At 46.3% G+C, this 27,987-nt stretch overlaps 1 protein-coding gene across 2 annotated transcripts; it reads right to left on the bottom strand.

Annotated features, from left to right (window-relative positions):
- Positions 1-126: 126 nt before the first annotated feature.
- On the bottom strand, positions 127-27,265 carry LOC144110148 (uncharacterized). 2 transcript variants are annotated; one of them, XM_077642986.1, is made up of 10 exons: positions 26,741-27,233; positions 21,022-21,094; positions 18,779-19,434; positions 12,397-12,456; positions 10,820-10,913; positions 9,965-10,023; positions 8,240-8,323; positions 7,113-7,442; positions 6,476-6,640; positions 127-4,212 (listed from the first exon to the last, which is right to left on the bottom strand). In XM_077642986.1, exons 1-10 carry the CDS (start codon positions 26,978-26,980, stop codon positions 4,048-4,050), a joined length of 1,926 nt encoding a protein of 641 aa, XP_077499112.1. In that variant the 5' UTR covers positions 26,981-27,233; the 3' UTR covers positions 127-4,047. The 2 variants fall into 2 exon arrangements, with proteins under 2 accessions (XP_077499112.1, XP_077499111.1); XM_077642985.1 differs by lacking the exon at positions 12,397-12,456 and having other exon boundaries at positions 26,741-27,265.
- Between the last annotated feature and the right edge of the window lie 722 nt (positions 27,266-27,987).

The following is a 27,987-nucleotide window of genomic DNA, read 5'->3' as shown; positions in this document are numbered from 1 at the left end:
CCAAGAAAATCTAATTTAGACACACTCCTTGCATTGACTGAAGCCTGTGCTAGCTCACAGTTCACTCTCACGTCAATGCAAGAGCATATCCGGTTTAGCGGGGACGAGAGAAAGTGTAACATAATGTGGGAGTACTGGATTGTTTATTTCCTTGAAACGTAACATTGACTGATAATTATATACACTGAATGGATACAAATGAGTATACGTTGCACGTAGCTGACAAGGAAGGGGATAAACACGACTAGCGGCGGCGAGAAAAGTCAGAAAGAGAACACAAAATGCAGAGGATGTTTTGTTACTCAAGCAGTATGCATATTTGTTTCCAATGATGCCCTACCACAGCCCCTTAATGCTGCGTGATAAGAGAGCACCAATAAATGAAGGGAAAAGTAGACATTCTCGAGGCTGGCAACAGAACGGAGACAGCACAGTCAATATAGCAGTGACAGAGTGAAACACCAACCAACATGCGTTCCGCGCTTACGAACTTTGCTGCAACTCGATACTTGGTGGCGTGCGACCTTACCTGTATGGCACTACTGAAAAAACCCTGATTGGACCAAGCTTTGAATAGTTAGTACAAGGGATTGGGTACTTACTCGAGAACGTGACAGCATAAATATACACCACTGGCAGAGAGAGAAAGAGAGGGAACAGGGCAGGGAGAGTGTTGAAGGGGAGAGGTGTTCCGCCAAAGCCACAAGCGTGCTGATACTAGACATGGCCGAGAGATATACAGAGCTAACCATTATTGTGAAACGAGCTAGTATGCGAGCTACTACGCTGCGGGCTGTCTACTTCCAAACACGGAATATACTGGCTGCATCGATGAGGCGGGAAACGTAGGTTACAGACACATGGGCGCCGCTAGAAAGCACTTATCTCAATGATGCAGTACTGCCTCGGCCACCTGTCCAAACAGAACGGTGGCTCGGGAAGGCTTGGTGGAGACAAATGGATTATGTACAATACGGAAACCAAAGCAGCAAAGCTACGAGTGTGATTATGTGCCAGAGACATGCCACACTGTTCATGCATAACTCAAGGTGAAGTAAAGAGTAGAGAAGCAGGCGGGGGCTGCTGTTACAAAAACAAAGGCGGCAGAACTTCCATTTTGAGAGATTAACTATCAAGAGCGGGTAAACGAACAACACAAACAAAAAGCAGTACTTCCTCATCTCTTCGTCATGAGAAAAATATTGGTAGCGCTTGTGTGTAAGACTGAAGTCAAAAGCACCAAAGGCGACAAACAGTGCAATGAATTCAGGAGCCAGCATTCAAGACACTGAAACGCTTACAACAAACGCAAAATTATACATATCGGAAACTGACGAGGGCACAGATGCACGTTATGACAAAACACAGAAACATTTTGGAAACTTCACCAAGAACGATGGAAAAGACACGGAACTGCACTCGAAACGTGCTCAACTCAACAGCAACAAAACTGGGAAAAAAAAATTTTGCAAAAAAAGAGAGAAATTTGATTTTGGTGTACAACACGCATTGGAAGATGCGAGCGTTAGGAAAGGAGGTTCAGAAGGGAAAAAAAATGACAGAACAGCAGGAAGCACAGAGGAGGAGGTGGGGTGCGGGTGAACCCTGGGTGACAGACACAATGCGAGGTATCCTAGTCTTACACCGTGCATTCTTATGCCAATAGATCTGCTTGCTACACTACTCCTGACGCAAAAACAAGGGCCCCGTTCCGAACAACAGCAGAGTAGTGACAACTGGAGCCCTTGCTTACGCTCACAAAATGCACGCTCACACACACTCACATGCACACTGTAAACTCATCACAGCGGCAAAAAGACGCAAAAACGACACGGAACACAAAAACATGAAAATTAAAGGAACCATCCGTCACTGCCGCACTACTTGCCGGCAAAAGAACCACAATCCTTCATAGTTGTCGTCTCCCTTTGTACAAGCCATGGGTACAAACATAGCAGCTTAACATGAATGAAAAAAATAATTGCTGGGGAGTCACCACCAAAAATGCAACAATAAGAAAAAGAAAAGTATATGCTTGTGTTGAAAGAGGGTGTGATAATTTTTCGCTAAAACTGCAGGAAAAAGGCTGCAACGATTAAATGGGGGGGGGTTTACCAACTTCAAGAATAAACGAAACGTGAAAACGACAGTAATGGGGACACGGCTACAGTAACAACAGCACTGACAACTAAGCCACACTGGCCTGCCTTCTAGGCCATTTTTTTTTTTCTCTTTGTGTATGTTGCGTGAACCGCAGTTCGGGCTGCTGCTCCCAGAGCTTCGAGGCAACCGCTCGAAGAAATAGAGAAAAGAATGCGCGCTCGAGAAATGCACCAACATCGTCGTCATGTGCACGAAAAGAAAAAACCTCGTGCGCGAAAGGAAACACAAGAAAGAAAAGGGAGCATTGCCGCAGCCAATTTCTCCTCTTGCTTGGAGGAGGTTTGTCACTAGGGCTACAAAGTCTGGGGATTCTGCAAAAGCAGTGCATAAAGCGCCAGAAAAACGGGGGCTGTTGCGTGTTCCGCGAGGGAAGAAGTTTGCAACTCTGCCGCCGTCTAAACTCCAGGCACGTCTCTCTCTCCCTTGGTGCTCCGAAGAGGAGTAGCTTTGAAAGTGTCAGCCTTCGCCCGGTACCTCGGCGATGTGACACGGCGAAATGAAAGGTCGCGAGTAAAAGAGAGAGACGAAAACGGCAGGACTGCCTCTGGAAGTGTCGTCTGCATAGGTTCGTCCAACGCTGCCGCTACTGTTCTCCACTTGAGAAAAAACACTTTGATGGCTAGTTTGCACAAAGAGGAGGATCTCCATAACGTCATTCTCTCTTTCCAGTGCATAACGCACGCTCTGTGTTTTTTTTTTTAGTCCAGGCTCCCTCTCCCCTCATGAAAGAAAATAAGTCCTACGGCGCTCGCAAGCTGATGATGCGCTCGCTATGTACTACTTCAACGCTGATGATCGCGGAAACAGGATGATGGGGAGTCAAAGGGAAGCCACATATATCTGGAACAGTGGCAGGCTGGGGAGAGGGAGTTCTCAGGAAGTAAAAGAGAAAGGATACATGGAGCCCCAAGACCTCTCACTGAACGCCAGAAAAAGCTAGGCAACAGGGCACGCATTCCCTCCCAAATGCTTTTCGCTGTGAAAAACTGGGGAACGACCGCCAACAGGCAACAACTGCCGCGACGAATGGAAGCGCCTCTGCCCACTGTCTGTCTGCATTGGTTTTTTTTTCTTCTCTTTTCTCTGCATCGGTTCCAGACACAAAAGTGCTTCGAGATAATGGCCACCACAATTGTGTCGATGTGCAGTGAGTGGCATCTTTGTTTCTTTGCATCGAGTTTCCGGCCGGAAAGGTTGGGTAGTAGTCTGTGAACCCGCTTAGAATAAAACAGCCGGAAACGGAAGAGCATCATTTTCGTCTTTGTTCCGCTGCTGCCGTCGCTATCAGCGACGACGATGAGTCAGAAAAAAAAAGCAAAAAATCCCCCGAGTTGTTGTCGTCAAACCCCTCTCCCTGGTGGACCTGCCCACCACCACAAGACCCCGCTGCAACTGATGTGCTCTGCTTGTTAGATTATTCGCTGTCCCCTCCAGCACCTGAGTTCCTGCAGTGTGAAGGAATACTGGGACTCATAACAGTGGCATAGAAAAAGGCAGGCATCAATGAGGCAGCTTAAAATTGAGACACAACTCAATCTAGAGTAGGCAGGAGCACTTACTCTGTTAAAATAAAAAAGAAAAAGCACACCGGCTTGAGCACAGCATGGTATGTGCCCCGATCAATGAAGAGCACCGGGACAATGGGTGGGGGACACACTTGCAATGAGGACAATTTTTGCAGTATATAAAAAAAATGGAAAGAAAATGGGTGACAGAAGAGAACGCAAGTTTCTTTCACATTCCGCTCATTAGCGGGCTGAAAGGGAACTCTTGGGATGAGCTGCTGCCACTGGCCCCGAGGCTTGGCCCGCTGAGACCGGCGGCGGTGTTGGAGGGGGCGAGAGAGAGACGGTGCAGGGCTTGAGGGGGGGAGGTGGGCGGGCCTTAAGTGCCCACCTTCATCTTCTTGTAGCGGAAGTATGAATCAGCGTAGTGGCCACCCAGTGCCTGCGAGTGCTGGCCAATGTAGCCGTGCTCGGGCGACGGCTCGGGTGATGGCATCAGCTGGTGCACCTTGCGCTTGCGGTCTGATGGGGACATCTCGGATTCCTGTTGAGGCAACACAGTGTGAAAATATGTTTTCTGTACACCTCTGAAGAAGCGAGCACAGGTCACAGAAGAAGACTTTGACAAAAGATAAAGCTCAAGGAGGTACACACAGTTCTGATGGTTGTAAATAAGCATGGGTGCTGATGATGATACTAGCCCCAAAGCGCTTCTGGTTTCAATGGTGCGCTGTTCGAAAAGGTTTGAGCAGGTGAAGATGACGCATGTCACAGAGTGTTTGATAAGGCGTCGCAGCAGGTGACGCACCAGCTTTCAATGCTTCTCTTCAAAGAGGAAGTGTTCTGGGGTTAAATCGCAGTGTTGCCAGAACAAAAACATTCGAAGAAATGTACACAGAAGCCAAAATTTTTGCTTGCTTTTCTTCTTTCAGATGATTTGTTAGACATTAGAATCATAGGTATCCACGTAACATCACGGGAGCCATTTCGTGGTACAGCGCACAGGTTCAGCAGTGCAAACCGGAGCAGATGGCGATAAGCCAATTAGGTACGCTTGCAGCCTTTTGCCATGCTACATGCACCACAAAATGGATGCCACTGTAATGTCAGTGCATACTCTCTGTACATGGATCACCCCATGATACTGCCCAACGACTGCAAAACAATTCACAGTAGACTCCCTTTAACACAAACTTGAAGGGACCATGAAAATGAGTTAATATTATCGGTAGTTCGTCTTACCAAAACTGCCACAAAAAATGATGTGTGAGCATGCTAGGTGTATTCAAATATGCAGTAAAGCCTTGTAAATTTGAAGTCATTGGAACCGCGAAAAACATTTGAATTAACTGACCACATAAGAAAATGGGACCCAGGCAAAAAATTTCGTTGTAGGAAACTCCAACTCGTAGCCCATGCCGGCCAAAAGAAAGTTGTCTCCCCCACTACCGTTGCGTTCCGGTGCTGCACTTTGTTCTGTGGATTCCCCCGGGATGGCATCGCAGCCCGTGCGCAACTCAGAGCAGTAAATGCGTAACAACGTGATCACAAAAAGGCAGCAGTCTAAAGCCAACAATAATCAAAACCGAAAAAAAAAGTGCTCCACTCTGCCTTCCATTGTGGCCCGACTGACTGGCAGCAAACCGAATGCCTCTCCGTGGCAAATGCAGCGTCATATTAAATGGCATTAGAGCAGCTGATGTCCAAAAGGCGCACAAAATAACGCAGCAAAGAACAAATGGGACACAGTGCGCACCCATCACCGCCACTTGGTTGCTCGCACGATTCAGGCACCGACAGGCATGGCGGGAGTGGAGATGGTGGAATGCACCGGCAACGTCAGGCGAAGAGTCGGTTTCTGAGAGCGGTGGCAGATGCCCAGGCCGAGATTTCCCCCCTTTTCTTTACACGAGGCAAGCATGCAGAGAGAGGCAGGTCTTCCTACTCCCAGGGAGCTTCCTTGCCCGGCCCGCAACGGAGTCATGAGATTCCCAGCAACGGAGTCATGCATTCACGCTATCAATGCGATCGCGAAGTGTTTATGACTTCGCCATGTTTATGAGGGTTTACAATGCACACGTTTTCTAGGCCATTTCATCTACATTTATTTTATCACTCTAGCTTCTATTCTGCACAGTCTTCAGCACCCGAAAACTGGATACAACGAAAACCTGCACATAACAAAAAATTGTAGAATTTTCTCGAATTCCGTATACCCAGGTTGAACTATAACGGCAAATACAGCATTTATTGCAGTATGCATGAAGTGGGCTGATGAGGAAGGGCATGAAACAAGCCCACATTATCCTAACAGAAAGCAGCATTAGTCAAGTTTTGTTTTCTCAAGTGTTTTTATAATCGTAGTGAACTGAAAGATACTACAGCACATAAACCACTGGTTTGAAGAGCTGGAATGACTGCAAACAATGGATCAATGGTTATATCACAGTTATTTTCACGCCTAATGCTACCTAATCATTTCTTACATGTCACAGCCATTGTTTGGTTCATGAAACCAAAGCAGCATGAGGGAAGAAATTCAATTCTGAATTATGTAATGTTAGCAGCCAAATACCACACAGTGACCCATACATTCTAATGTCTTATGCATCATTACAGAGAAGAATACATGTAACTAATAAGAGATGTCTATAGTCCTTTAAGAGGTCAGATTCTTTATTGATTGATTGAGGTATTGATTGAGGTAACATTTAAGCAGCAGGAAAATCCAGACTGGGTTGGCTGCTATGAACAATGGTTGAGAAAGACACAGATGTGCGACCCCTGAGATGGATGCGACTCTTCACCTGCTTGTCGTAGGAGGACCCCTGCTGCATGATGGGTTGACCCGACTGCTCCTGAGACTGCTGCCCTCCTGCCCAGGCTGACTGCCAGCTGCAAGACGCGCCGGGGGGACTCTGCTGGTCGCGGCTCTCGCTCGACATGTTGATGGCTTCGTTGTTTGCATCAACCTGCACACCAGCCACGTGGCACAGTTAGCAGAGCATGCTGTGAGTATGGGACCACTCAGCTGCCAAACAATGGGAGTCAAAAGTGTTAGACTGCGACAGGACATAACTGCACAAGAAGGAATATTGGGCAACAAGAACAACATTACGACAAGACCCGTCATCGTCATAATCAACATCAGCAGCCCAGCCACATTCGCTTCAGGACAAAGGCCTCCCCCACTGATCTACAATTCACTCCGTCCCACACCAGCTGCAGTCACCCTATTTCTGCAAACTTCCTTATCTCAACCCCCCCACCCCACCTGCTGTGTTTTCCTTTTCCTCAGAATCCAAGACAACAGGTGGAGAAGGAGGCTAATTCATGATCAATGGGAGAGGCCTTTGTACAGCATTGTGTGCAGACCGGTTGATGCTGATGATGAGGAACGAGTTTACCGTAGCTTCGCTCACTTGGTTCAGGACAATCTTTTACCTGCTGCTGCTGCTGTTGTTGTTGTTGCTGCTGCTGCTGCTGCGGCTGGGGCGGGTAGGTGCCCTGACGCTGGCAGGCGCCCGCCTCGAAGGCCCAGCTGGGGTGCTTACTAGAATTATCCATGGTGGAATAATTAAGTGGACACTGGGGCTGGTAGACGGGCTCGCCCTTGCGCTTGTGGCGCTCCTCGGGCGAGCCACCATCTTCCGCCGCCTGCTTGGCCTTCTCCTCCCCGTTGCTGCTGCTGCTCGAGGCTGCCGAGCCGGGCTGCTGGCCCTCGTACTGGCCGGCCTCCGACGGGGGCGCTGGCAGGCCAAGCGCCATCTGGCCCTGCAGGGATAGTGTTGATATGCTCACCGCTTAGCACATTATGCACAACAGGGGCAGTAAAAGGAAAGGGATAGGCAGGAAGGTGTCCAATATAGCAAACAGAGCTCTAGACGGTCAGTAGAGGGGCATTTCACTAGGTGCACAGACCCCACAACACATAAAGGGGTTTACAAGGTCTATAATGCAATGACCTGCTCCGCATCAGGTTAACTCATTCACTCAAGAGAACACAAAACTGGGAAGAAGGGGGTCCTCCACCCGTTGTTCAGTTTTTTGCGTTGTAAAGAGTTCCATTATCCTGCCTTCTCACTACCGCTGTTCACTCATGGGCAACCTAACATGAAGAGAAAGAGAGCAACGCCCAACTACTGGTACAGCTATGAGAACATTAAATGGTGTAAATGGTGCCAGAAACGCTGGCACATGAGTGCAAGGCAAAAGTGCCTCATCTTGCCGCCTTGATGATGGTTCATGCTCTCGTGGCTACGCAGACCAGCGATAGTTATTGATCCCTGCTCTTCATGTTTCCAGTTAGCGTGTCCATGACTGTACACTGATGCATTATGTGCCACCATTCTCCAACACTGGATTACCAGACTCCTTTTGGACGCTTGCAGTATGCAAGTCTACACACATTCACGTGTCAAACTTGGTTCAAGAAGCTCTGTTAGCCAGGAATAAAAACATGACTAAGGACTCTGAGGTGCCTTCAAGGACTGCACGTGTTGTGCACAACCCATACCAAGAATGTGCACCAAATACAGATCCTTGCGCCCAAAGAAACGTGTGCCACTCACCAGGGCCTGTTGGGTGCAAATCTGTTGGTTGAAGAAGTTCTGAAGAGCTATGAGGGCATGGTTGCTTGCCGCAGTCGTCGAAACCTGCACGCAACACAGGCTGGGCTTTACGACAGCGCCAACGAACAATATGGCAATATACAATGGTATAAACTGCCCGTGCTTTATGACGAGCTAGCGACAAAGAAATGTCACATCCAGGAAAAAAAACAAAAACAGAAGTCCCAAAACTAGAAATCGTTTGTGCACAGCTTAACAAAGGCAATAATACAGCGGCAAGTGAACAAAAGGCACACTTTTGGCACACGGCTAGAATGACCCCCGATAAGGCTTGGGAGTTCCATTCCCTACTGTCTGGTATGGGCATTTTCCACAACGACCCATGTGTTTCTTGAGGCTGTCATCTTTGTTTATCCCTTCCTCTTATTTTCCTCCAGGTACACCTTGATGACATGGGTAATCTAGTCTCCTACCCACACAGCCACATTCTTACGGAATTGTGGCTGTTTACTGTTATCCCGGTCTGTGCTTTACTGTTATCCAGGTCAGACGAAAATGAGCGAACGTGAGGGAAGTAGATATGGGGAGAGCAGACACAAGAAAGTAAAAATGTAACTGGCTAAAGCAACTCACGATTTAATAAACCTTAGAAATGATGCTCCTATATGCATGTACAGTATTAAGATACAAGAGCTGCTTTGTGCCTCTCTGAGTTTTCCAATGCCAGTGACATGAAAAGACAAGAGCTTTCCAGAACTCGTATGGCAATTACAGTGGAATGCTTAGTAAGCTTTACAAGTTAAAATGGTTGATGGGGGTTTAACATCCCAAAGCGACTCGGGCTATGAGGGACGCCATAGTGAAGGTCTACGGAAATTTCGACCACCTGGGGTTCCTTAACGTGCACTGAGATCGCACAGTACATAGGCCTCTAGAATTTTGCCTCCATCGAAATTCGACCGCCGCGGCCAGGATCGAACCAGCATAATTCGGGTCAGCAGCCGAGCTCCATAACCACTGAGCCACCGCGGCGGCTCACGGTCAAATGAAATGCTACTGACGGCTTGAAAGTACAATGTTGTCTGAAGGCTCATTTCTGTCTGAGAATCAATTTCGTGATCGGTGTCACACTGGGTGGAGTTGATGTTCTGCAACACCATCATCTATACCAACCAAGTTTTGTCTGGCAACAAACAGCTAAGAAAACTGCACGTATCAGAGAGAATGAAACAGCTGAAACAAAGAAGGCAAGCAGCCCCAGTGATCCATCAACTATTTAAAAATGACTGTCTTATCTACTAACATAAAAATTTTTGAAGCAGCGAGCATCTTTGGTGACGTCCCGAAACTACCAGAGTGTAAAGAGTGCAAGAAAAATGTTGGAAACGTTGGTGCAATGGCTTGGAGCAGCACAGTTTGTGGCATGATGGCTCACCTCAACACAGCTCTTCCAGACAGAAGGAAGATAAAGAATAAGGACCTATTCATGCGCATTCCGTGCCAAACCACTTTTGGAGCTACGGTATACAAGACTTGTCCTCATAGTTCACATCTCTGATGAACTTGCACAGGAGTTTCCCCGAAACCAATGCAATATGCAGGAGCCCATGGTAATGAAGCTTCATGTGCACAGGTGACATTTATCAAAGATAAAACTGTGCACTGGCGTCATTTATCAGAGATGTTATAAGGCTCTAATTTTTAAATGAAAATAAAAGCACATACCTGAGACGCATTCTTTCCCTTGCCCTTGAGGTTGATGGCTTTTTGGAAGGTTTTTGCAACTAAAGAAAAAAAAAAAAAGGATTTTGATTCAATATACATGGCACTATTGAAGGGCACATGCGACTGCACAGTTTGGAACAATAAGTACTCCCCTTGAATACTAGTTCCAGCTAAGAGTCCAACATATTTCGAAGATCCCACAAAAACTTAGCCTAGCTCATAAATTTTGACACTGGGATATTAAAACGGATTAAATAGCCGTTATGTAATTTATAAAAGTGTTTGCAGGCAATAAGGCACTTCAAAACCAGCCTATCCTATTCAATCTGTTCAATCTGCCTTTTCTGCAGTGGCAGGGCATCACAGAGACGCCTGCTACAAGTGTCTATGGCAACACGTGCTCCGAGCAGAATCGAAGACCACCTTTAACAGCAAAATGAGATCGAATTTTGCAGCCAAACGGGCAAGTAAGGCATAAGGACGCTGCGTCCTATACCTGAACATTACAGTGACTGAGCTTAAGATATGGCTGAAGATAGCCCTCAACACAAAACTACAAGAGAACATCTCGATTATACAAACATAAATGTAAAGAAGGTCAGAAACATTCCGAAGCAGGCATTTACAGACTGCTTTAAGAATGCTGGAACACTGGCGCAAGTCCACTGACTTTAGAAACAGCCAGTTCAATCCTGACAAGGAGCCGCTAAATTGCCATTCGATTCTGAGTGCTTGCTGGCTGGATCTTGAGACTTTAGAAAAAAGCTGGTGTGTAGGAGTTTAGCAAAAGGCCATCGGAGCTTGACGCTCACAAAGTGGACACCTAGCTAATCCAGAACGAGCAAGTGGACTCACCCTTTGAGTTCTGCACGACCGAGAATTGGGCGAGCAGAGCGGGCGAGAGTTGAGGCGTCTGAATGATACCATTGTTCTTTTCCAGCTTCTTAGCCTGCAGACACACAAAAAACAAAAAATACACCATTACTGGTACATGCAGAACACAACACACACACTGAAATGATAGGCCACAGCACAATGACCAGCAAGTGTGTTTTATGGGTAGTTTCCAGAATATGATAATATGGTGGATAAGTACCAGTCTTGGTAATGCTCAGTGAGGTGGAAATATAAGGGGCTATAAATACTTTTCGTCAATGCTGCCACCTGTGAGCCTTTTCCACTACTCTCGTGGCATTGTTCTAAACAGTTAAGGATACACAGAGGTATATGATCATGCAAGAACACACAAAGGGCCATGAATGAAGGAGAGACAAGAAGCAAGCATGGGGAAAAGATACCAGAAAGGAAAGGAAGAGACAACACGAGTGGACCATGCTGAGACTGTCTACAAAACGACACTTGAACACTGAAAAGAAATTTATGAAGTGGGCAAAGCAAGCAACTTCAGCTATACATGGTCAAACGTGACAGCACAAACAGACCAGTCCAACAAGTGATGCTTAATCAGAAAATTTCCGAAAAATTCGAGAAGCCAATGCAGGCCTCAAGCAGAACAAGCAACGTGCACGGTGCTCAGGTGGTGTCAGACACCACCACCTTTCCAACCCCATACTTTGGCAACGAATTCAAGGGCCTGCCCACTTCTCTTCTTGTACAAAGGCGCTGGACAACGGCCTCACTTTGAAGTGTATGAGAAGCCTCAAGGATGGAAGATATGAACTTAAAAAAAAAATCAGATTTAAGAGGGGTTCATGTCCTTTTTTTGTGTGAATCTTCCCAGTTATAATGTTGCACACTGGTATATGAGCATGTTATAGTGCACACTATTTTACACTTAAAAGAACCCTGAAATGATTCTGATGGTCACATTTTGATGCAAAAAATCTGTACAAATGGTCTTTGCATTCGAGTCAAATTTAGAAGCTCTACGTGGATGCTATAATTCAACAAGCAACGTGGGGAGGATGGAACACGGTAGGGTGCAGTCCCGACCTGTTTTCTTCACTATTTTTTTTTTTTCTGGAACACCGGCATGTATGAGTTCAGAGAGAAGAGAATGAGCAACATTTTTAATCGCCCGTATATTCGGTGTTAATTAAGCTTACTTAAATATTTTTGCGATGTGGCTATGAGTGATGGAATATTGATTGCTCGCGCACTTTTCCTAACCTCTATAAATATAATTTCATGGTCCCTTCAATGAAGCCCCATTCATTGCCTGCTCAGGCGATGTCAGTAAGTGTGTGTGTTGGTGCTTATGGTACTGCTGGCCCTACTTTGTCTGTACTGACATCAGTAATGTCTAAACACAAGCACTTTAGGATACGTTTCCCAGTGCCTACTCATACTCAAACTGCCCCAACTTACCTTGTGACCGATAAACTCTTAGTACTCCTCCAAATCACACATACTGCAGTCAATGAAAAGTCTTGAGCAGAGCTCGCACAGAACAGTATGCATACGAGCCTTACCTGTGGGTCGTTCCACGCGAAAGGAGACGGCGCGCCAACTTCTTGACATTTTCGATTTGGCTGAAAAAATTCATATGAGTTAGGATAAGCCCAAACAGAAAGTAAAGGGGCGATCTTTTGAAGATAAAAAATTTGGCTCTCCAGATGTTGTCCTCCAAAGTGTGAGAAATCACCTTAATCTAAGTATTTTTAGAAAATTATTGTTAATGAAGTGTTGCTTGCCACAAAAGTTCATCTCAGCACGTGGCCACGTACTGACATGCTCTGTTGAGCCTCTAAAGATATACGGTGAACGACGCCATTTTGTTTTAAAATTAGTTGTTAGCATGAACCCTTTGGTTCCCGAGCCAAATCATTCATAAGTCACCCCTGACAACAAATCTTGAAAAAAAAAAAAAATAACACTGCAATTACGGTCTGCTTCTGTACGTGGTGGTAGGCAGCGAAGAAGAAATTAGATGAAAATTTGGGGCCTCAAAGTCCATAATTCTGGTTGTCAACATCTTTTAAATTATATTCGTGGCAGTTTGAAGTGCTTAGTGGTCCATCAGAAGCGCGATGGCATCTCACTTTCGCATCCTAGGAACCGCCAGTACATGTCTGTACTCACTCGGCTGACAGCTGTTTTATGCGACTTACAACACGGTATGAGCTACAGGGAAAGTTTTCTTCACATCAATTTATGCAATAAGGCTAAGAGTAAAGAACAACGACTGGGCGCAAATGCAAACACACACAAAAAAAAGGGATATCACTCAAGCATTTGCACTTTCGGAATGCCTGGTTGGGGCAGTCAAGATTATGCTCTCTTTGGTTGTCCACATTAAAACAACCGAAATACATGGGCCCCAATGGGCTCTGTGCATTTACCCTGTCTGTTGTCTCGACTATTTGGCCAAGCCATTTAATTAATTGGACATATGAAAAAACTGGAAAAGTATTTTTGTGGTTGTGGAGAAAATTTCTTTAAAAAAGAGTCACACCGGCGTGGTGTCTAGGCACTTACCCCGCGGGCAACGCATGGCGGTGTCTCCTACGGTCAACAGAAACGCAGTCTTTTGGCAGCATTGGGTTAGGAGACAATGTCTCGCAATTCATTCGCAATCAGGAAAGGCATCATCCCCCACCAGAGTTAGAAATGACATACAAACACTGCCGCAGCAACCTGGGTCGTCTAGTCATTGCTATGGTAAGTCATATGACTCTCCTAAGCCATCAGCATCTTAATGTTCCAGTAATTTACAATGCTATTCACATCATAAATGAAACTACTCCTGATAGAGTGCTGTTGAGTGTCGAGGACTATATAATCATATGAAGAAAAATGACATTTTCGTGCAGGTATTTCACCCCGACTTTAACGTGTACCCAGTACAATGTATGGTGTGCACATATAGGGTGTTCGATTCAATTCAATACAAATAGTTAAAAGTTGTATTACCTACGCATCACTGATTTTGAAGTTGAATTATCTGGTCAGGCAGATACTTTAGTCAAGCAAAATGTAAATATTACTTGCTTATTTATCTAACATGCTCTGAGCGATTCTTAAATGTTATGTCTAGGTGAAAACTATAGTGAATAACATGGAGCAGCCTGCATACTGAAAGCATTAAGCCATAACATATTTACTCAGAAAAACTGAAATGGTGAAATTGCTCTATAGGGACATGCTATATCAAAATGTTTAATGCTGATAGGAACTACTAATGACAGGAGTGAGTACGGAAATAAAGGCCATATTTTGCCAAACCACAGCATAGCAGATGCTGGTGCCACGCCGGTGCAAATTAAAAAAAAATTCTAATAGATTTTTGATATGCAAAACAGGCTAAATGGCGTGACCATTTGGCTATTTTCGTAAGGGCATGTGCCGTTTTGCGGGGTGTTTTCCAGCCCTCACTGAGGCCATTTTCACAGAAATCGAGATATCTGATTGAAATTAAATTAAAAACAACTCAAGGACTCATATAAACTTTAATGCAAACAGCGTTATTACCAAGGCTTCAGAAAACACTGCAGGAAAGTTCTGTCCCTAAATTTAAACCCCAAATTTACTTTAGAAATGTCGAAATCCCCAAATTTTTCTCCAGCTTGGTGCTTAATACAAAACTTTGTCATCAACTGCTTATCTTTTAGGGCGTGACAGGGCACATGAATACATGTCTACGTGCCAAGATAAACTGCAGCAAGCGACAGTTCATTGACAACAATTTTCTAAAATACCAAGATTAAGGCAATTTCTTAGACTCTGAAGCATGATACCTGAAGAACAAAGCTTTTTTTTTTCATTAAAGAATGCCCCTATACTTCTATTTGGCTTTGTCGTCATTCATACTAAATTTTTAGCCAAATCTGAAATGCAAGAAATGCGCGCCTCTCGTTTCGCATAGAATTACCCCTGAGGTAAGAAGAGTTCGAGCCGTTCAGCTGCTGATGATATCAATGTGATGGCAAGAATTTTAATACAGCCTGCCGAGGTATACTTTCCATCGCTGACGCTGTGGTCATACATCAAGGAAGCTTGCTACGACCAAACAGACTTTAATGAATGGAGAGCTTAGTACAACCATGGTCTTGGGCATGCTGGTCCCTGGACCATGTAAATGTAATGATTCTAAAATTGATTTCATTCAATTTTTGCTTTCCCATCCTTCAACACTGGCCAAAGTGACACTGCGCCTTTACCATAACTGTGCTCGAGCCAGTAATGTAGAGCGAACACGAGGAGTAGTGCACAATCAGCCACAAACAAAGGATGGGAAAAAAAACTGTAATGGTATTTGTTTCAGAATCTTTATGCCGGCCCTGATGAACATTGAGAACTCAGAGGAAACATGCAGAAATACACGGAAACATGCAGAAACACGCAGAAACATGCACAACACTTACAAGCATGTCCACTGAAAGCCATAATATACTCTCAGGACTCTGCTACAGTAGAACCCTTCTAAGTAAAGTTGCTCGGACAAGCAGAAATCTTTACTTAAGTAGAATTCCTCTAAAGTGAAGACACTCTGACCAGAAAAATTTTACTTTATCAGTTTTTGGTAATGGCATGACTCTGGGGATGCTTTAAGTTCTAATGAACGCGGTATCATATTTCGTGGCTTCAATGTCATCTGAGAATTTATAGGTTGAGAGACAAAATCAAGCGCGGCAAAACCCCTCCCAACGCTGTGCTTTCGCACCCCCACTTCTTGTTGCCACTGTTTTGTGCTGACCAGTGCTGTGACAGTTTGCCTCTTTTTTCCCTTCCCTACTTCTCACTTACTGCTTTCCCTCTCTCAGCAGTCTGTGCCGTGCGTGTTCATAGCCTGCCGCTGCTTCTTTCTTCTTTTTTTTTTTTGCCTGTGGTCGTGAGCTTTGCCTCAAGGCTCGAAGGCAGTCAAAAATTTAGCTTCTCCTTGCAGCTTCCAAGCCAGATGGTTAAGCCATCTCAAAGAGCGCATGTTTACAGGCATGTGCGAATAGTGGTTTTTTTGGTTTGGAGCGTATTAGAAGCGAAGAGTAATTTTCTTAGAATAGTTTCGAAGCGAATATTTCGAACAACTCTGACACACAAAAAAGGCTGTTCATGAACAGCACAATAAGCACTTTCAGAATCGTGGTTTTGAATACACAAGGTCATTACATGAAAAAAAAAAAAAAGAAAGTGCATTGAAGCTTTATCGCACTCATTGAAGCTGTGCCAACTTTCCGCAAAAATGGCCATCAGAAATTGGGGGAGCCGACCTGCATGCGATGCATCAGTGGGGTGCGAGACCTATATGTGGAGACTCCAACTGCTGTTCTTAGTTGCGATGGCACCGTTACGCAGCTGTTGCTTTTAAGCGGCGACTCCATGACACCTGCTTAGACGCACTGTGCATCCAGCGCCTAGCGCCACCTCGCGTCAGGCATAGGAGAGCAACACCCATCTGCATGTGTCTCGTGCTAGCTCTCCTTTCATGCTCGCACTGTCGTGCTTGTTTAGCTAATTTCACACGGAGAAGAGTGGCTGCAGTAGCTGCAGTCAGCTCAAACTCGTTCCGCAGAATTCAAGAGAGCTATGTGCCCTCCTATTAGATTTAGCATGCCGCGATCTGCTTCTGTGGGAGCCTCTACACATGCAGATTGCCACAAGGCGTCAGGTATCTTCCGCCTATTTGCATACCTACCCCATCAGGACCAGCCAGCACAGATTGCGCCATGATAAATCTCTCTACTGACGCATGCAGCCATGCCGGTTACAGCGCGTGCGCACTGTGTGTAGTGAGGCTGCAGACATCTGGAAGGTACAGATCTGGGCACTGCGCCTCCACCTGCTTGCGTCTGTTGCCATGAGCAAGTTCAGACCGGCTCCGGCATACACACAGGAGTGCAGACATGCAGCGCGAAGTCAGACTTTGGTTGCACGCACGTCACAGTGCCATCCCGGAGGAGGTACGTCGAACCGAAACCAGGCTCAGCAAGAGTTCCAGAAACATTATTCACTCGAGAAGAATACTTAAGAGACTTTGAAAGCCAAACATTCAGGTCGAATCGAATATTGAATACTTTACTATTCGACCGAATATTCGGAATTATCGAATATTCGCACATGCCTACCTATTTATCATTTCAGTGTAGATACCCATTTGCCTCCGACTACTGCCTTTGCTATAACGCCATTCTATGTCTGTTGTCCTGAGGTGTCAAGCGTGGCCCACATGGAGCGTTTTTTGCCCGCGAAATTGCGTCGCACGCCCGACGCCCGCGCCGACGGATTTGCTCTCGCATGATCAGCAGCTGAGCGGCGTTTTTTGCCGGCCAGTTGTGCGATGCGCGCGCCCCATCCGGGCGTGTGCGTCGAGGTCGCACGCACCTAGTTCTCCCTGTCGCCTGTGGGCCAAGCTACAGTGCCCTCTCATGCTCAAGCCCCTGCTGGCTCTCACACGCAAGCTGTGAATAGTGTACACACAACACTTTTAGTTGGCCGTGCCGTAGCGTCCCTCATGCGCACGTGTAAACAGTAGCACCATCTAGTGACAAGACGTCAAAGCACATCAACACTCGGTTGAAGAAAATTTCATCCGTGATTACTGATAACTAGGGTGAGTGCATTGCGAGCCTTGTTTTGTTCCAAGAAGAAAAAATATGCAAACCGAAGAAAATGTAAGAACTGACTAAAAGCTAGAAAACTGCTTCGCCAGGTGTCGTTGCTACAAGGAAAATCCACTGCATTTAGTTCAGCCTAGGAGATTGAAAATTGCCAAATTACTGGGAAAACAGGGGCTAGTTATCGCTTATACCGCTACGTGTGGGCAAGAGTAGGCGAAATAAAAGCGAACTGTTACCATTTGAACGAGCTATTGCGTCGGAGAATCCAGCGGCGACATATTTATTCCGAAGCGGGCGAGCAGGGCGCTGTCATCTTATCAACGTTAACCACACACGTTCTCTCCCGGCCGGCGTGGTTCCGTCCAGAATCACGCGATGCCCGTTCCGGCTCTCATTGGCCCTCTGTCGCTGCCCTCTGGCGGCGTCGGCACGGCGTCAGCAATTTTTCTGTTCCACCAGAACCCGACGATTTGGCAAAAACGTCCTCTCCGGCGGCAAAAAAAACGCCCCGCTGCTGTTGACGCCGACGAATTGTCCGGAAAAACGCTCCATGCGGGCCACGATTGACAGACAGCAAGCGTGCCGGTATCTATATTCTGCACAAAGTACGTCGCTGCGGCCAAACGCTCATACTTTAGTATAACTTCTTTTTAAAAAGATATCTTTAGTATAAATGAAAAAAAAAAAAAGTTATTTATGAAACAAAAATTGGAGGGGACACTTACGCTCTGCATTGGGGGTATGACATGATAGCATAATGGGTTAATTTCCATGTATGTAGAATATCATTCTCTACTTAACGTTCATATATTCCTGGGAGTCCTCATACTCCTGGTGCGGTCGTGCAGCGGTTAAGCGACGCACCACTGCCCTGTGATGGCAGGTGCTCCCAGCGGTGGGCCTTGTGTAGACCAGGTCGATCCTCCCGAGCAACCAATCGTTAATTTAACTGCCACCTACCACGGTGGGCAGGTTGCGATGATGCAGCAAGGTCATGTGACCTAGGTGGCCCACCTGCCTAATAGGCTGCTCTCTGGGCATCACATGCCAGAGTCATGCATGTGACTTTTCGCTCACAACGCTGACAATGCCAACACCACATTTTCTGGGGAATGGGCCTTTAATGCTGTCGCGTTAAAATGGAACCGCAGTTTCACTTCACTACACCCGTGTTTAGATTATATGCAAGTTTACTATAGCGTGGTTCTACCGTACCTGAGGAAAGGTGAGAAGACCACAGCTAACGAAGAGGGTGCTTGTGATACACATGACACATGCACAATGCCGGCAGTGCACATACCTGTTCCTCGATAATGCGGTTGTAGAGCTTGTACGCGCTGACGCCAGGGGAGGTGAAGAGGATGTTGAGGCGGTTGCCGTTGAGGCAGTGGCCGTGGAGCAGTTCCTTCGTCTTGCGAGCGTCCTCGTGCAGACGGAATTCCACAACGCCAAAACCTTGTGGTACGCCGTTTACGATGGACAGCTGGCAGTAGGTCGGACTGGCAACGGTCGTGAAGAGCTGCCGGAAGGCATAGATGTCGCAGAAGGTGGTGGGCAGGTTTCCCACGTAGAGGCAGCGCGGGTACAGGTCCGCATAGTTGACCAGGTTGTGCTCGAGCCAGTCGCAGTGGATCTCCCCCTGGGCCACCTGCTTCTTGTGCAGCAGGTTTTTGGCCTGGCAGGCGACGGCGCGGCTGCAGTACTCGACCAGGCCGAAGCCCAGGCTCTCATCCGTGGCGTGATGGTAGATGAGGAAGCAGCGCACCACAGGCCCAAACTTCTCGCACAGCTCCTGGAACTGCTTGACCGTCCACTGGGTGGGCAGGTTGGTCACGCACAGGAAGCTGTCGCTGCTGCCCATCTTCAGCTTGGCGTCCGTGCCCAACAGGGTGCGCGGGAAGTTCCAAGGCCGGATCAGCGGGTCAAACTCGTATGAGCTGTCCACTTTCATGCGCGCTGCACGTGCACACAACACTTTCTAAGAGGAAAGCCTCCTAATCAATGCCAAAAGCATATGTCAGTTATGCTGCTTCATGTTTATGGATAAACAACAAGTGATAAAGATGTGGGCAGAGGGAGAACAGGAAACAGATGTAGTGATAGCTTACAATTATGTTACTTTTTTCGAACAGGGGCTGAATTTATATGCAACAGATAAAGCGGGCATGAAAGTAACACATGATCCCAGACTGACTGAAAAATATACATGTTCCTTCTGAACAGTCAGCAGCGATAACACATCAGCTTGTAGACATGTTATCTGGTTCGTGATCATTGAGAGCATGCTGTGTAGGCACACGTCCACAAGTTTTGAAAGGAAATCATACAATTATCAGCCAAACTTTGAAAGCATGCATTTGACCAACACTCTTCTTACTAATATGTTTACTGCTAATAACACCTCTGCCTACAGCTCTGTTTACGCAGCAGCTTGGTGGCATTCAGTTCTGAAGTATCTTTTAGGCGTCGACACACTTGCAATGCACTCTCAGAACCACACCTGCACACGATAGCAACTGTTTCCTCTTGACAGCTCACCAACGGCCATGTACCATTGTTTCCCCGAGAGAATGCGTGAAACAGGTGTGCAGTCAGACGCCTCAGAGACAACGCTCTGTTGTGACCCATAAAGTAGAGGGGTTCGTGTCAACTTGTAGGCTAGAGGGCTGCCGTGACTGCACAATGGCATTTTAGATTCTGTAAATGTGACATGCTCTCCTACATTGAAGACAATCTATGAGTATATTTTTCAGCCACAAACATATTACTGAAGCTCATAGTGGACAGTGTTTTCACATTTTTTGGATGTGAAGCTTCACCTAAGATATTGTTGTGCAAAAAGCATTATGCTGCTGTAAAATATACACCTTGTCATGACTTTTCTGATTTTTTATGCGATAGCTAATAAAGGAGCCAATGGTGCTATAAACCTACAAAACATCAAATGAGGAGTGCAAAGATAAACAGGATAAGGTAGCAGCGTGGAAGGTAGCATCACATCCCCTTCCTGTGCAAGCTTTTAAAAAACCATATGGCCGTCAGCAAACAAACTGCACTTGTTACGTCCTCCTTAAGGTAGGTAGTTTAGGACCAAAGTCTTTTCCACAGCTAGAAACCCTTCAAAAATGTCAAGGCCGACGTGCGAAGAAAAGCACCAACACCGTGTTCTTTTTAAGATAGCAATACACAATAGTCCTTTTTGGGGTCACCAAACGTCCAAGAAGTCCCAATGAAAGAAGCCTATAGCACGACACCATACTATGAGTGGGAATAAATCTTTAGCACCAGAATTAAACGGGAGTGTGCAGGGGCATTGCACGTCAAGCATGCCCAATACTTTAATTGGGCCTGGAAGAGACCGTGCAACAGAGGCATAACACTATAGCCTAGCCAGTCAGTCTAGCTTTTCAGCATATGCAACAAATAATGTCAACACTTTACGCAATCAAGATTTTCAGCAAGATGTGCCCCTCAACAACAGCATGATAACACATTTTGTGCCCAGAAAAACCTCATGCAAAAAGGCATATCCCCAGGGCTTACCTATGTGCGTCCTCCTGTTTATTTCTACCTTCTTCACCAGGGTCCCGGTTTGTTGGAAGAAATCAATGATATCCTGAAAAGGTAATATAGCGGCTGTTAAAAGAAATGCTTTGGGATTAATGCTACATTCTCACAGGCTAAAAAAAATAAAAAAATGGCAGGAACATTAATGTTGACACTATGCAGCGAAAGGAATTGCGAGCCTTGTAAAAGCGGGCCCGCAATAGGGGGTTTCCAAAGGCATCCACACAAAGTAATAAAAGGAAAAAAAGGACACACACAGCATAGGTTTGCCTAGATTTTTTGCAAGTTTTTTTTTAGACAAACAAAGAGGAGCTAACTTGCCCAGGCCAAACTGAAGAGGCGACTTCAGCTTGAATCCAGCCCAGGAAAAAAATTTCACTTTTTTTTTTTTTACAGTACTCATGGCCTAAGTGGGCATAAAACTGAACAGTTTCAACTGTCATATACTATGGTACTAGATATCAGTACCATAACCTTAAGTGCAAGCTAACATGGTACAGCCCTAAAAGAAAGCAGCTGCTCACCTTTGCACGAAAGCGTGGGAGAAAACATTTTCCTAGGCCTAATGAGCAGTTCCCAGCTTTGAAATATATTCAATCTTTTTTTTTCATTTTTTTTCTGCCTGTGCAGTGAAAAGTTGTGAAAGCAAATGGAATGTCACTTGAAGAGGTCCCTCTTTTTATTTTTGGGGTTCTAACCTAGCCTCCTCACTGCTACCAAAATGAGATGTGAAAAGCTTTATAGAAATGTGTGAAAAGGAGAAAGGTTCAGTTTCACTTTGAAACATTCCGCAATGCCCAAACATACATGCCACAGTCATTGTGGTACTGTCATGAAAAGCAGTGGTGAGGCCTCCCCGCAATGTTTACTGCAACTGAGCCTCGTTTTAGTGAGTTTCTGTAGTAGCCCTACAAGGTTTGTACCTGTTGCTTATGTCAAGGGGTAGGACTTTTCAGTTTAAACTGGAAACACCTAAAAAAGTATGCCAAATTCATTTTTTGAAATTCAGCTTTAACAGAGAAAGGTCACTATTTCTGAGACGCATCTCAGAGCTAGCAGGCTGTTAAATTGTAAAATTTCTGTAACCCGAAATGCTGTGAGACAACGGTATCTTTAGTATTTAGTGCCATGGCTCAGTGGTTGCGAGTCTTCAGGTGGATCGGGAGGTTCCTCGTCCTAGTGCTGTCGGCTAGCGCATACTCCGTCTCTCAGACTTATCATTGGCTTAAGGCTGGCGCTAGGCTTTTCCAGTGTGTAGACAACTTTTCGAACAGTAACAACTGCCAAAGCAAAACTATGCATTAATGGCGTGGAAGTTTCATGTTACGGCTTCCATAACAGTTAAGTGGTAGCTCCATGGCAGCTATCAGTTTGCGCACCATATGATGTGGACCCACTTACGTTTTTGACTTGCGACCCGACCCGATTATTTAACGCCGACATTCTTACTTTTTATTACGACTGAACAACTTCCTTCTATAAGGATGTAACTTTTAATATGACTACCTGTGTATTAATTAGTGCTAAAAGTGGAAAAACAATTTAGACGTCACCTTTAACTGCACACAGACATCATATATTTCACAAAAACAAACAAAAATTCAAACATGGAAAAATCATATTCGCCGGAAAAACAAAAAGGAAGTCGAGCTCTTAAATAAAGAGTGAAAACAGACTGCCGAATTTTCAAAAAATAAAACCAAACAGTCCAACCCCTACATACGTAACAATAATAGGACTAATTTCAGTGCATTTCAGCAGCAGTGTCCTTTTTGCATAAATTTTCTGAACTCTAAAGCAATTTCTCAAAATATGTTCAACATGCGACTAATTTCAGTGCATTTCAGCAGCAGTGTCCTTTTTGCATACATTTTCTGAACTCTAAAGCAATTTCTCAAAGTTTGTTCACCATGCCACAAACTGGATCATTAACAGCATAGTTTCAAAGAGTGGTTCTTTCTAACAAAGTTGTATGATGTAAAAAGGTTACAACTACAACTGTGTTGCAGCTACATGCATATGCGAGTGTCCACAATTGCCTCAAGCCCGTGCATTAGCAAGAAAGTAAGATGGAAAGCTCCTTGATGAAAACACACAGAGATTAGCTGTTTCCTTTGTCCTCACTATACAATTCCCTGATTTTAAAAGAAGGCTGGCTTCTTTTAAGAAATATATATTTCAATAAACACAGTAGCATTGAGAAACTTGGCCAATGTAAAGAAAACCTCTTCCCTCACAAAGAAACCTAGTACACTAGTCTAAGCATCAAGTTCAGCCCTTTCTAATGATGCCCAGCAGTGCACCATTGGAGTCACCAAGACACTTATGCCGTGAGGTGATTTCAACGTGGGCATAGTCAAGCTGATGATGATTTCAATGTGTTAGTACAAAGAGTTGTCAGTGATCTTTATCATTAACGCAGTATTCGTGCTCGCAAACATGAAAATAGCTTCTATACGAAGTCATGCAGAGTCTGGGATGCTCCGATGGGTTACTACAAATAAGCAGCAGAGGTTCCGACATAGTTTTCTTTCACCGCCTGTCACTCAAAGCCAGCCTTGCAGGTTCACCGACAGTTCTTCAAGCTACATTCAGATGTATGCAGCTGTTACACATACATAACCTCTATACAAAGAATGTCGGAGACAGCGGTTTATGTTAACATGTAATGCCGCACTATAACGCGACATGGAGAGCTTTATTTCTGCACATGCCCTTTTCAGTACAACACATTGAAAGTGACACTGAACCGGTGCAATTTTTGTAGTCAGTATAATTCAACTGTTTGGCATTTTGTGCCTTTATATAATCAACACTAAAGTGTTGATATATTTGGGTTCTTTGCCTCAAGCCAGTGCTTATGGGCTGACAAGGGAACAGTTACTGAACATGAAAGGAGTAATAAGAAAGCCATGGCTGCCTTGCTGGTCAGTTTTCCTAGGAGTTTTTTTTTAAAACTAATACAGCTCTTTTGAAGGGCGAAAAAACAAAACACATGAGGCAAGAACAAGGATTTTATTTGTAGAAATAGAAGACAGGATAAATTTGTGAGCAAAATTATAGGACAGCAAATTAAATAAATTACAAGTTCTTTGTTTCTCACTTCGAACACCGCACTACAAGATGCCAATGCTATACCTCACAAAGCGAGACTACCAGCCAAAGTACTGCTGTTAAGGACGACACAGGAGAATCAATAAGTATGTCTGAACACAGTTGTCAGGCAATCCAATACAGCAAAGAGAATTATACCAAACCAAGAAATTTTCATATTCTAAACATTAGAAAGAAATTATGTAGAAAGGAAACAGATTAGATAAGGGCAGCTAGAAAGCTGCTCAACAGTGCAATGATAACTGCTGTAAACCTGACATAATTGTCACTCAACTGTAACTAAACGCCCAACAGAACTACAGTCTGATGCAAATTAAGACTGCAGTGAAGCTCTGCCCACATACAGGACCACCATACAGGATTCTTCCACGACAAAAAAGTAGTCTGTAGTTAAATGTTTTCTCGTCACCTAAACAAGAAACTGATCAGCAGAAAAAATAATAAGCTCTAGAATGTTGATGCCTGGCTCATTTAATAAAGTCAAGCATTAAAAAGCCGATTTCGTTTACTGTTGTGTTTGGCTAGCTGAGTGATACAGGGTGCCATGGACTGTGGCCCAGTGTCAGCAACTGCTGTTTTTTAAAGTTTTATCATACTATTGTTATCCACACGCTTTAGGAAGCAAAAGCACGTGCATATTTCAACGAAACTACACCAGTGCCAGATTTCCAGCATTTTCAACAAGCAGGAGGGTGATGGAGGAAGCTGCGATGACTGCAGACAATATGGGGGTCCTATCTTTGGCCACCTCAACTCTAGACGCAGTCACGATGAGGTGGTACAATGCAGTTGAGTCAAAGCTCCCATGGGAGACACCACCATCTTTGACTACCTCAATATTAGACGTGGTCATGATGAGGTGGTACAACGCAGTTTAGTCAAAGCTCGCATCGGACACCACTTTTTGTTCCAGACAGTACCTGGTAGTGCTGCGCTATGACGTTAGCTGCCTATGAGCACTGTCTAAAGACATGTAAACTAACTACTGGTACTTCTAAAGCACTTGGCTTTTTATACCAACAGAAAATTAGATTTGTCTGGTTCTGTCACCGTGACAAGAAGCACTGCACTAATTCACAATTTCAGCACTTCCGCAGTGCGTTAGCTGCTTTGCTGTTATGCAGGAGCTCAGCGCTACGTCTACCTCCACACTTTTGTCCGCTAACGTTGCATTCATATTCTCTGTTACTGCGCAAAGCCAGTAGCGACAGCGGGGGACACCCGAGAAAGTCAAGGCAGATAACGGCGAGAGAGCGATAAAACCCAAGCCCGTTTCAGACGTCGACCCCAGACAGCCCCCAAACACGACCACACCACGAAGCCGGTGGAACGTTGCTAAGCGTGTTACTCGCGCACCGAAGCGCAGCGTCGGCCATTTCAAGGACAACAGTACCTCTCCGGGCCTGTGGCAATGCTTCTGCTTAGTTGTTCACCTCTTGCCCCACCCCGACGACTTCCGCCATGTCGCAAAACGAAATATTGCGTCCGCTGTCCATTCTACGCTACTACTGTTTCTGTGAAAACTTGGCTGCCCTGCCCATGCAACTCCCTGCTGCATTCACTTTCCTCGTCACATGCAGAACCCAAGACACGAACGTGCACACACGCGCACACCCACACGGATTTATTGACAAACAAAGGCGACCAGGAAACCCGCGCCGGCTGTTGTGTTTCCGCGTAAGGTCATTCCCATCTATTCCGCACAACGGCGGCGGTTGACAGCGGGCTTTGCAGTTCCGTCCTGATTTGTACGATGGCTCCGATCCAAGATGGTACCATATTCTTGGAGTCGAGCCGTGGACCGAGCCAGCGCAACATGCATGCCCCCGTGCCTCACCGCGGAAGAACTCGCGAAGCGCGCAGTAGCGGCAGCGGGGCGGGAGTCGCGGCAAGGCAGGGTAAGAAAAAATAGTTCCACGCATCTTTTTCTATTTGTAAATAAGCGGCACACTGCAGCATGCGCGGCGGCCGGGTCAAGTAAAAGCGAACAGGCGATCGAAGAAAATAAAGAAGGGACGGGAGAAAAGGCGCGCGCTGCGCAGGAAAAATACCACCACGGGATGCGGTACAAAAAAAATCGATACACTGGCGCGCACGCCACCACCGCCGCCCCTACTGCCTCCTCTCCGCGAGCCTCCTTCTCCTCGGCCGGGTGCCTACCCTCCCCCACATGCGCGGCGCTGAAAAGAATTCACGACGAAAATGAGGAAAGGAAAAACGGAATAAAAGGTGTCGGCAGCCAAGCAAACACAACGCTGCGCATGACATGTTCAAAGACGCTGGTTTCGGGGGCAGCGGTAATGAACACGGCGTTGCGCGGGCTCCATGTCGCGGCCGCACCAAACCGCAAGATAACGTTGAGGGAGGGGGAAAACAAAGAAAACGCGGCGCTATGCCGCTGGCTTTGTGGACGACGAAGCGGCAGCCCCGCCGTCATTGCAGGCGCCGCGCCGAGTGCCCCTGTTTGTTTACGATCACTAAGGGCAGCACAAGACCGGCGCTCGTGTTCGGACCCGGTGTGCATGCCGAGCTCGTGGCATCGCGTGAGCGCGGCGTGCGATCAGGAACGCGAGAGACTCGCCTTTTCGGTGACTGACGGCGAAAGATGAACCATTTGGAGATTCCGCCCGTTGTGGAACTGGCGGAGGGACTGTAGCCATCGCTCCTCGCCTTGGCCTGAATCGCTGCCGTTGATGAAAGGGCAGTTGGCGTCTCCGCTGCATATTTTCTCGCCTCCTTTAATCTGCGAGTAGCAGTCTTTCATAGCTATTCCAGAGTTCAGGCCGACACTTCTCACACCTGCCGTTGAACAGGCCGCCATATTGATGCTTTTTAAGTCTGCTTTCGCGTCCCGCGCGCATGCGCAGAGCCGGCCGAATTCATCTCGCGGCAGCAGGGGAGGGCCGGACACGTTTTTGTTTGCTAGCTGGGGCGCTTGGGTTTTTGCTTGTGTTTTGCTGGCTCGCTGCTTCTCTCTCGTTCGGTTCCTGTCTGGCGGGGTTGGCCGAGCTCGCCTTTCGCGTTGCTGCCGCAGCGCGTATTTACTGCGCCCTTCGGGAACACTGGCCTCTCCGGTTTTGAGCGCGCGCACGCCCGCCGCGTGTGTGTGTGTGTATGTGGTGCGGGGGATTTTCGGTTTCGGCTGGTCGCTGGCTCGCTGCCTGCTACCACGCCACTCCCCCCATGCCGCACCGAGATGTCTAGCACCGTCGTCCAAAAGCCCCTGCTGTTTCTAGGCGACCACTATGCCGTGCAGCACACGCCCAGCGAAGGCGCGAGCGGGAAGCAGCCGCATTTTCGGGCCCCGCCTCATGGCTGGCTGTCACTCAAACCAGCTGCGCCTTGCAGCGCCCCCGACTTTTGCATGGCGCGCCAGGCACAGCGAACAATCGCGATGACAAGTGTTGTAATGTTCTACCAGAAATTCTGTGGTAGGTCAATAAGATTAGAAACCTTTAGGATAGGGAGACCGTATCTGTTAGGGGAACAGCGGTGCGCAGGCGCTGGACAATGACGCCCCTCGTGTTATTCTGCGCATGCGCACTTGCACCCCGCTATTCCACTATTTCCTTAGGGTACCTCTTCAGATCACAATTAGTCTACCACATTATAGCTAACCAACCTTTAGCCCATTTGCAGCAAATGCATGGTACTGGCGTCCCATTTGTTAAAGGCACTTGTCAACAACGAACAGCTATTCAGAGTCAATGACATTAGCTGAAATGCCTGAATCACTTACCAAAAAGCAGACCACTGCTCATACTGTTCTGTACCACAAAAGGATGCTTTCTTGCAAAGGACATAGACATCAGTTCATACTGGCAGATA

Source organism: Amblyomma americanum, chromosome 11, assembly GCF_052857255.1.
Source record: "Amblyomma americanum isolate KBUSLIRL-KWMA chromosome 11, ASM5285725v1, whole genome shotgun sequence".
Taxonomy (NCBI): Eukaryota; Metazoa; Arthropoda; class Arachnida; order Ixodida; family Ixodidae; genus Amblyomma; species Amblyomma americanum.
Note: the sequence above shows the minus strand (reverse complement) of the source record. Positions and strands in the feature narration are given on the sequence as shown.

Bases quoted from the DNA above. Each gene is read 5' to 3' on its own strand.
- LOC144110148 (XM_077642986.1), bottom strand. From the start codon at position 26,980: ATGGCGGCCTGTTCAACGGCAGGTGTGAGAAGTGTCGGCCTGAACTCT. The intron at 10,914-12,396 runs GTAAGGCTCGTA...GTGTGTCTGCAG, and splicing joins TCGCGTGGAACGACCCACAG to GCTAAGAAGCTGGAAAAGAA. The intron at 6,641-7,112 runs GTAAAAGATTGT...GCTGGTGTGCAG, and splicing joins AACAACAGCAGCAGCAGCAG to GTTGATGCAAACAACGAAGC.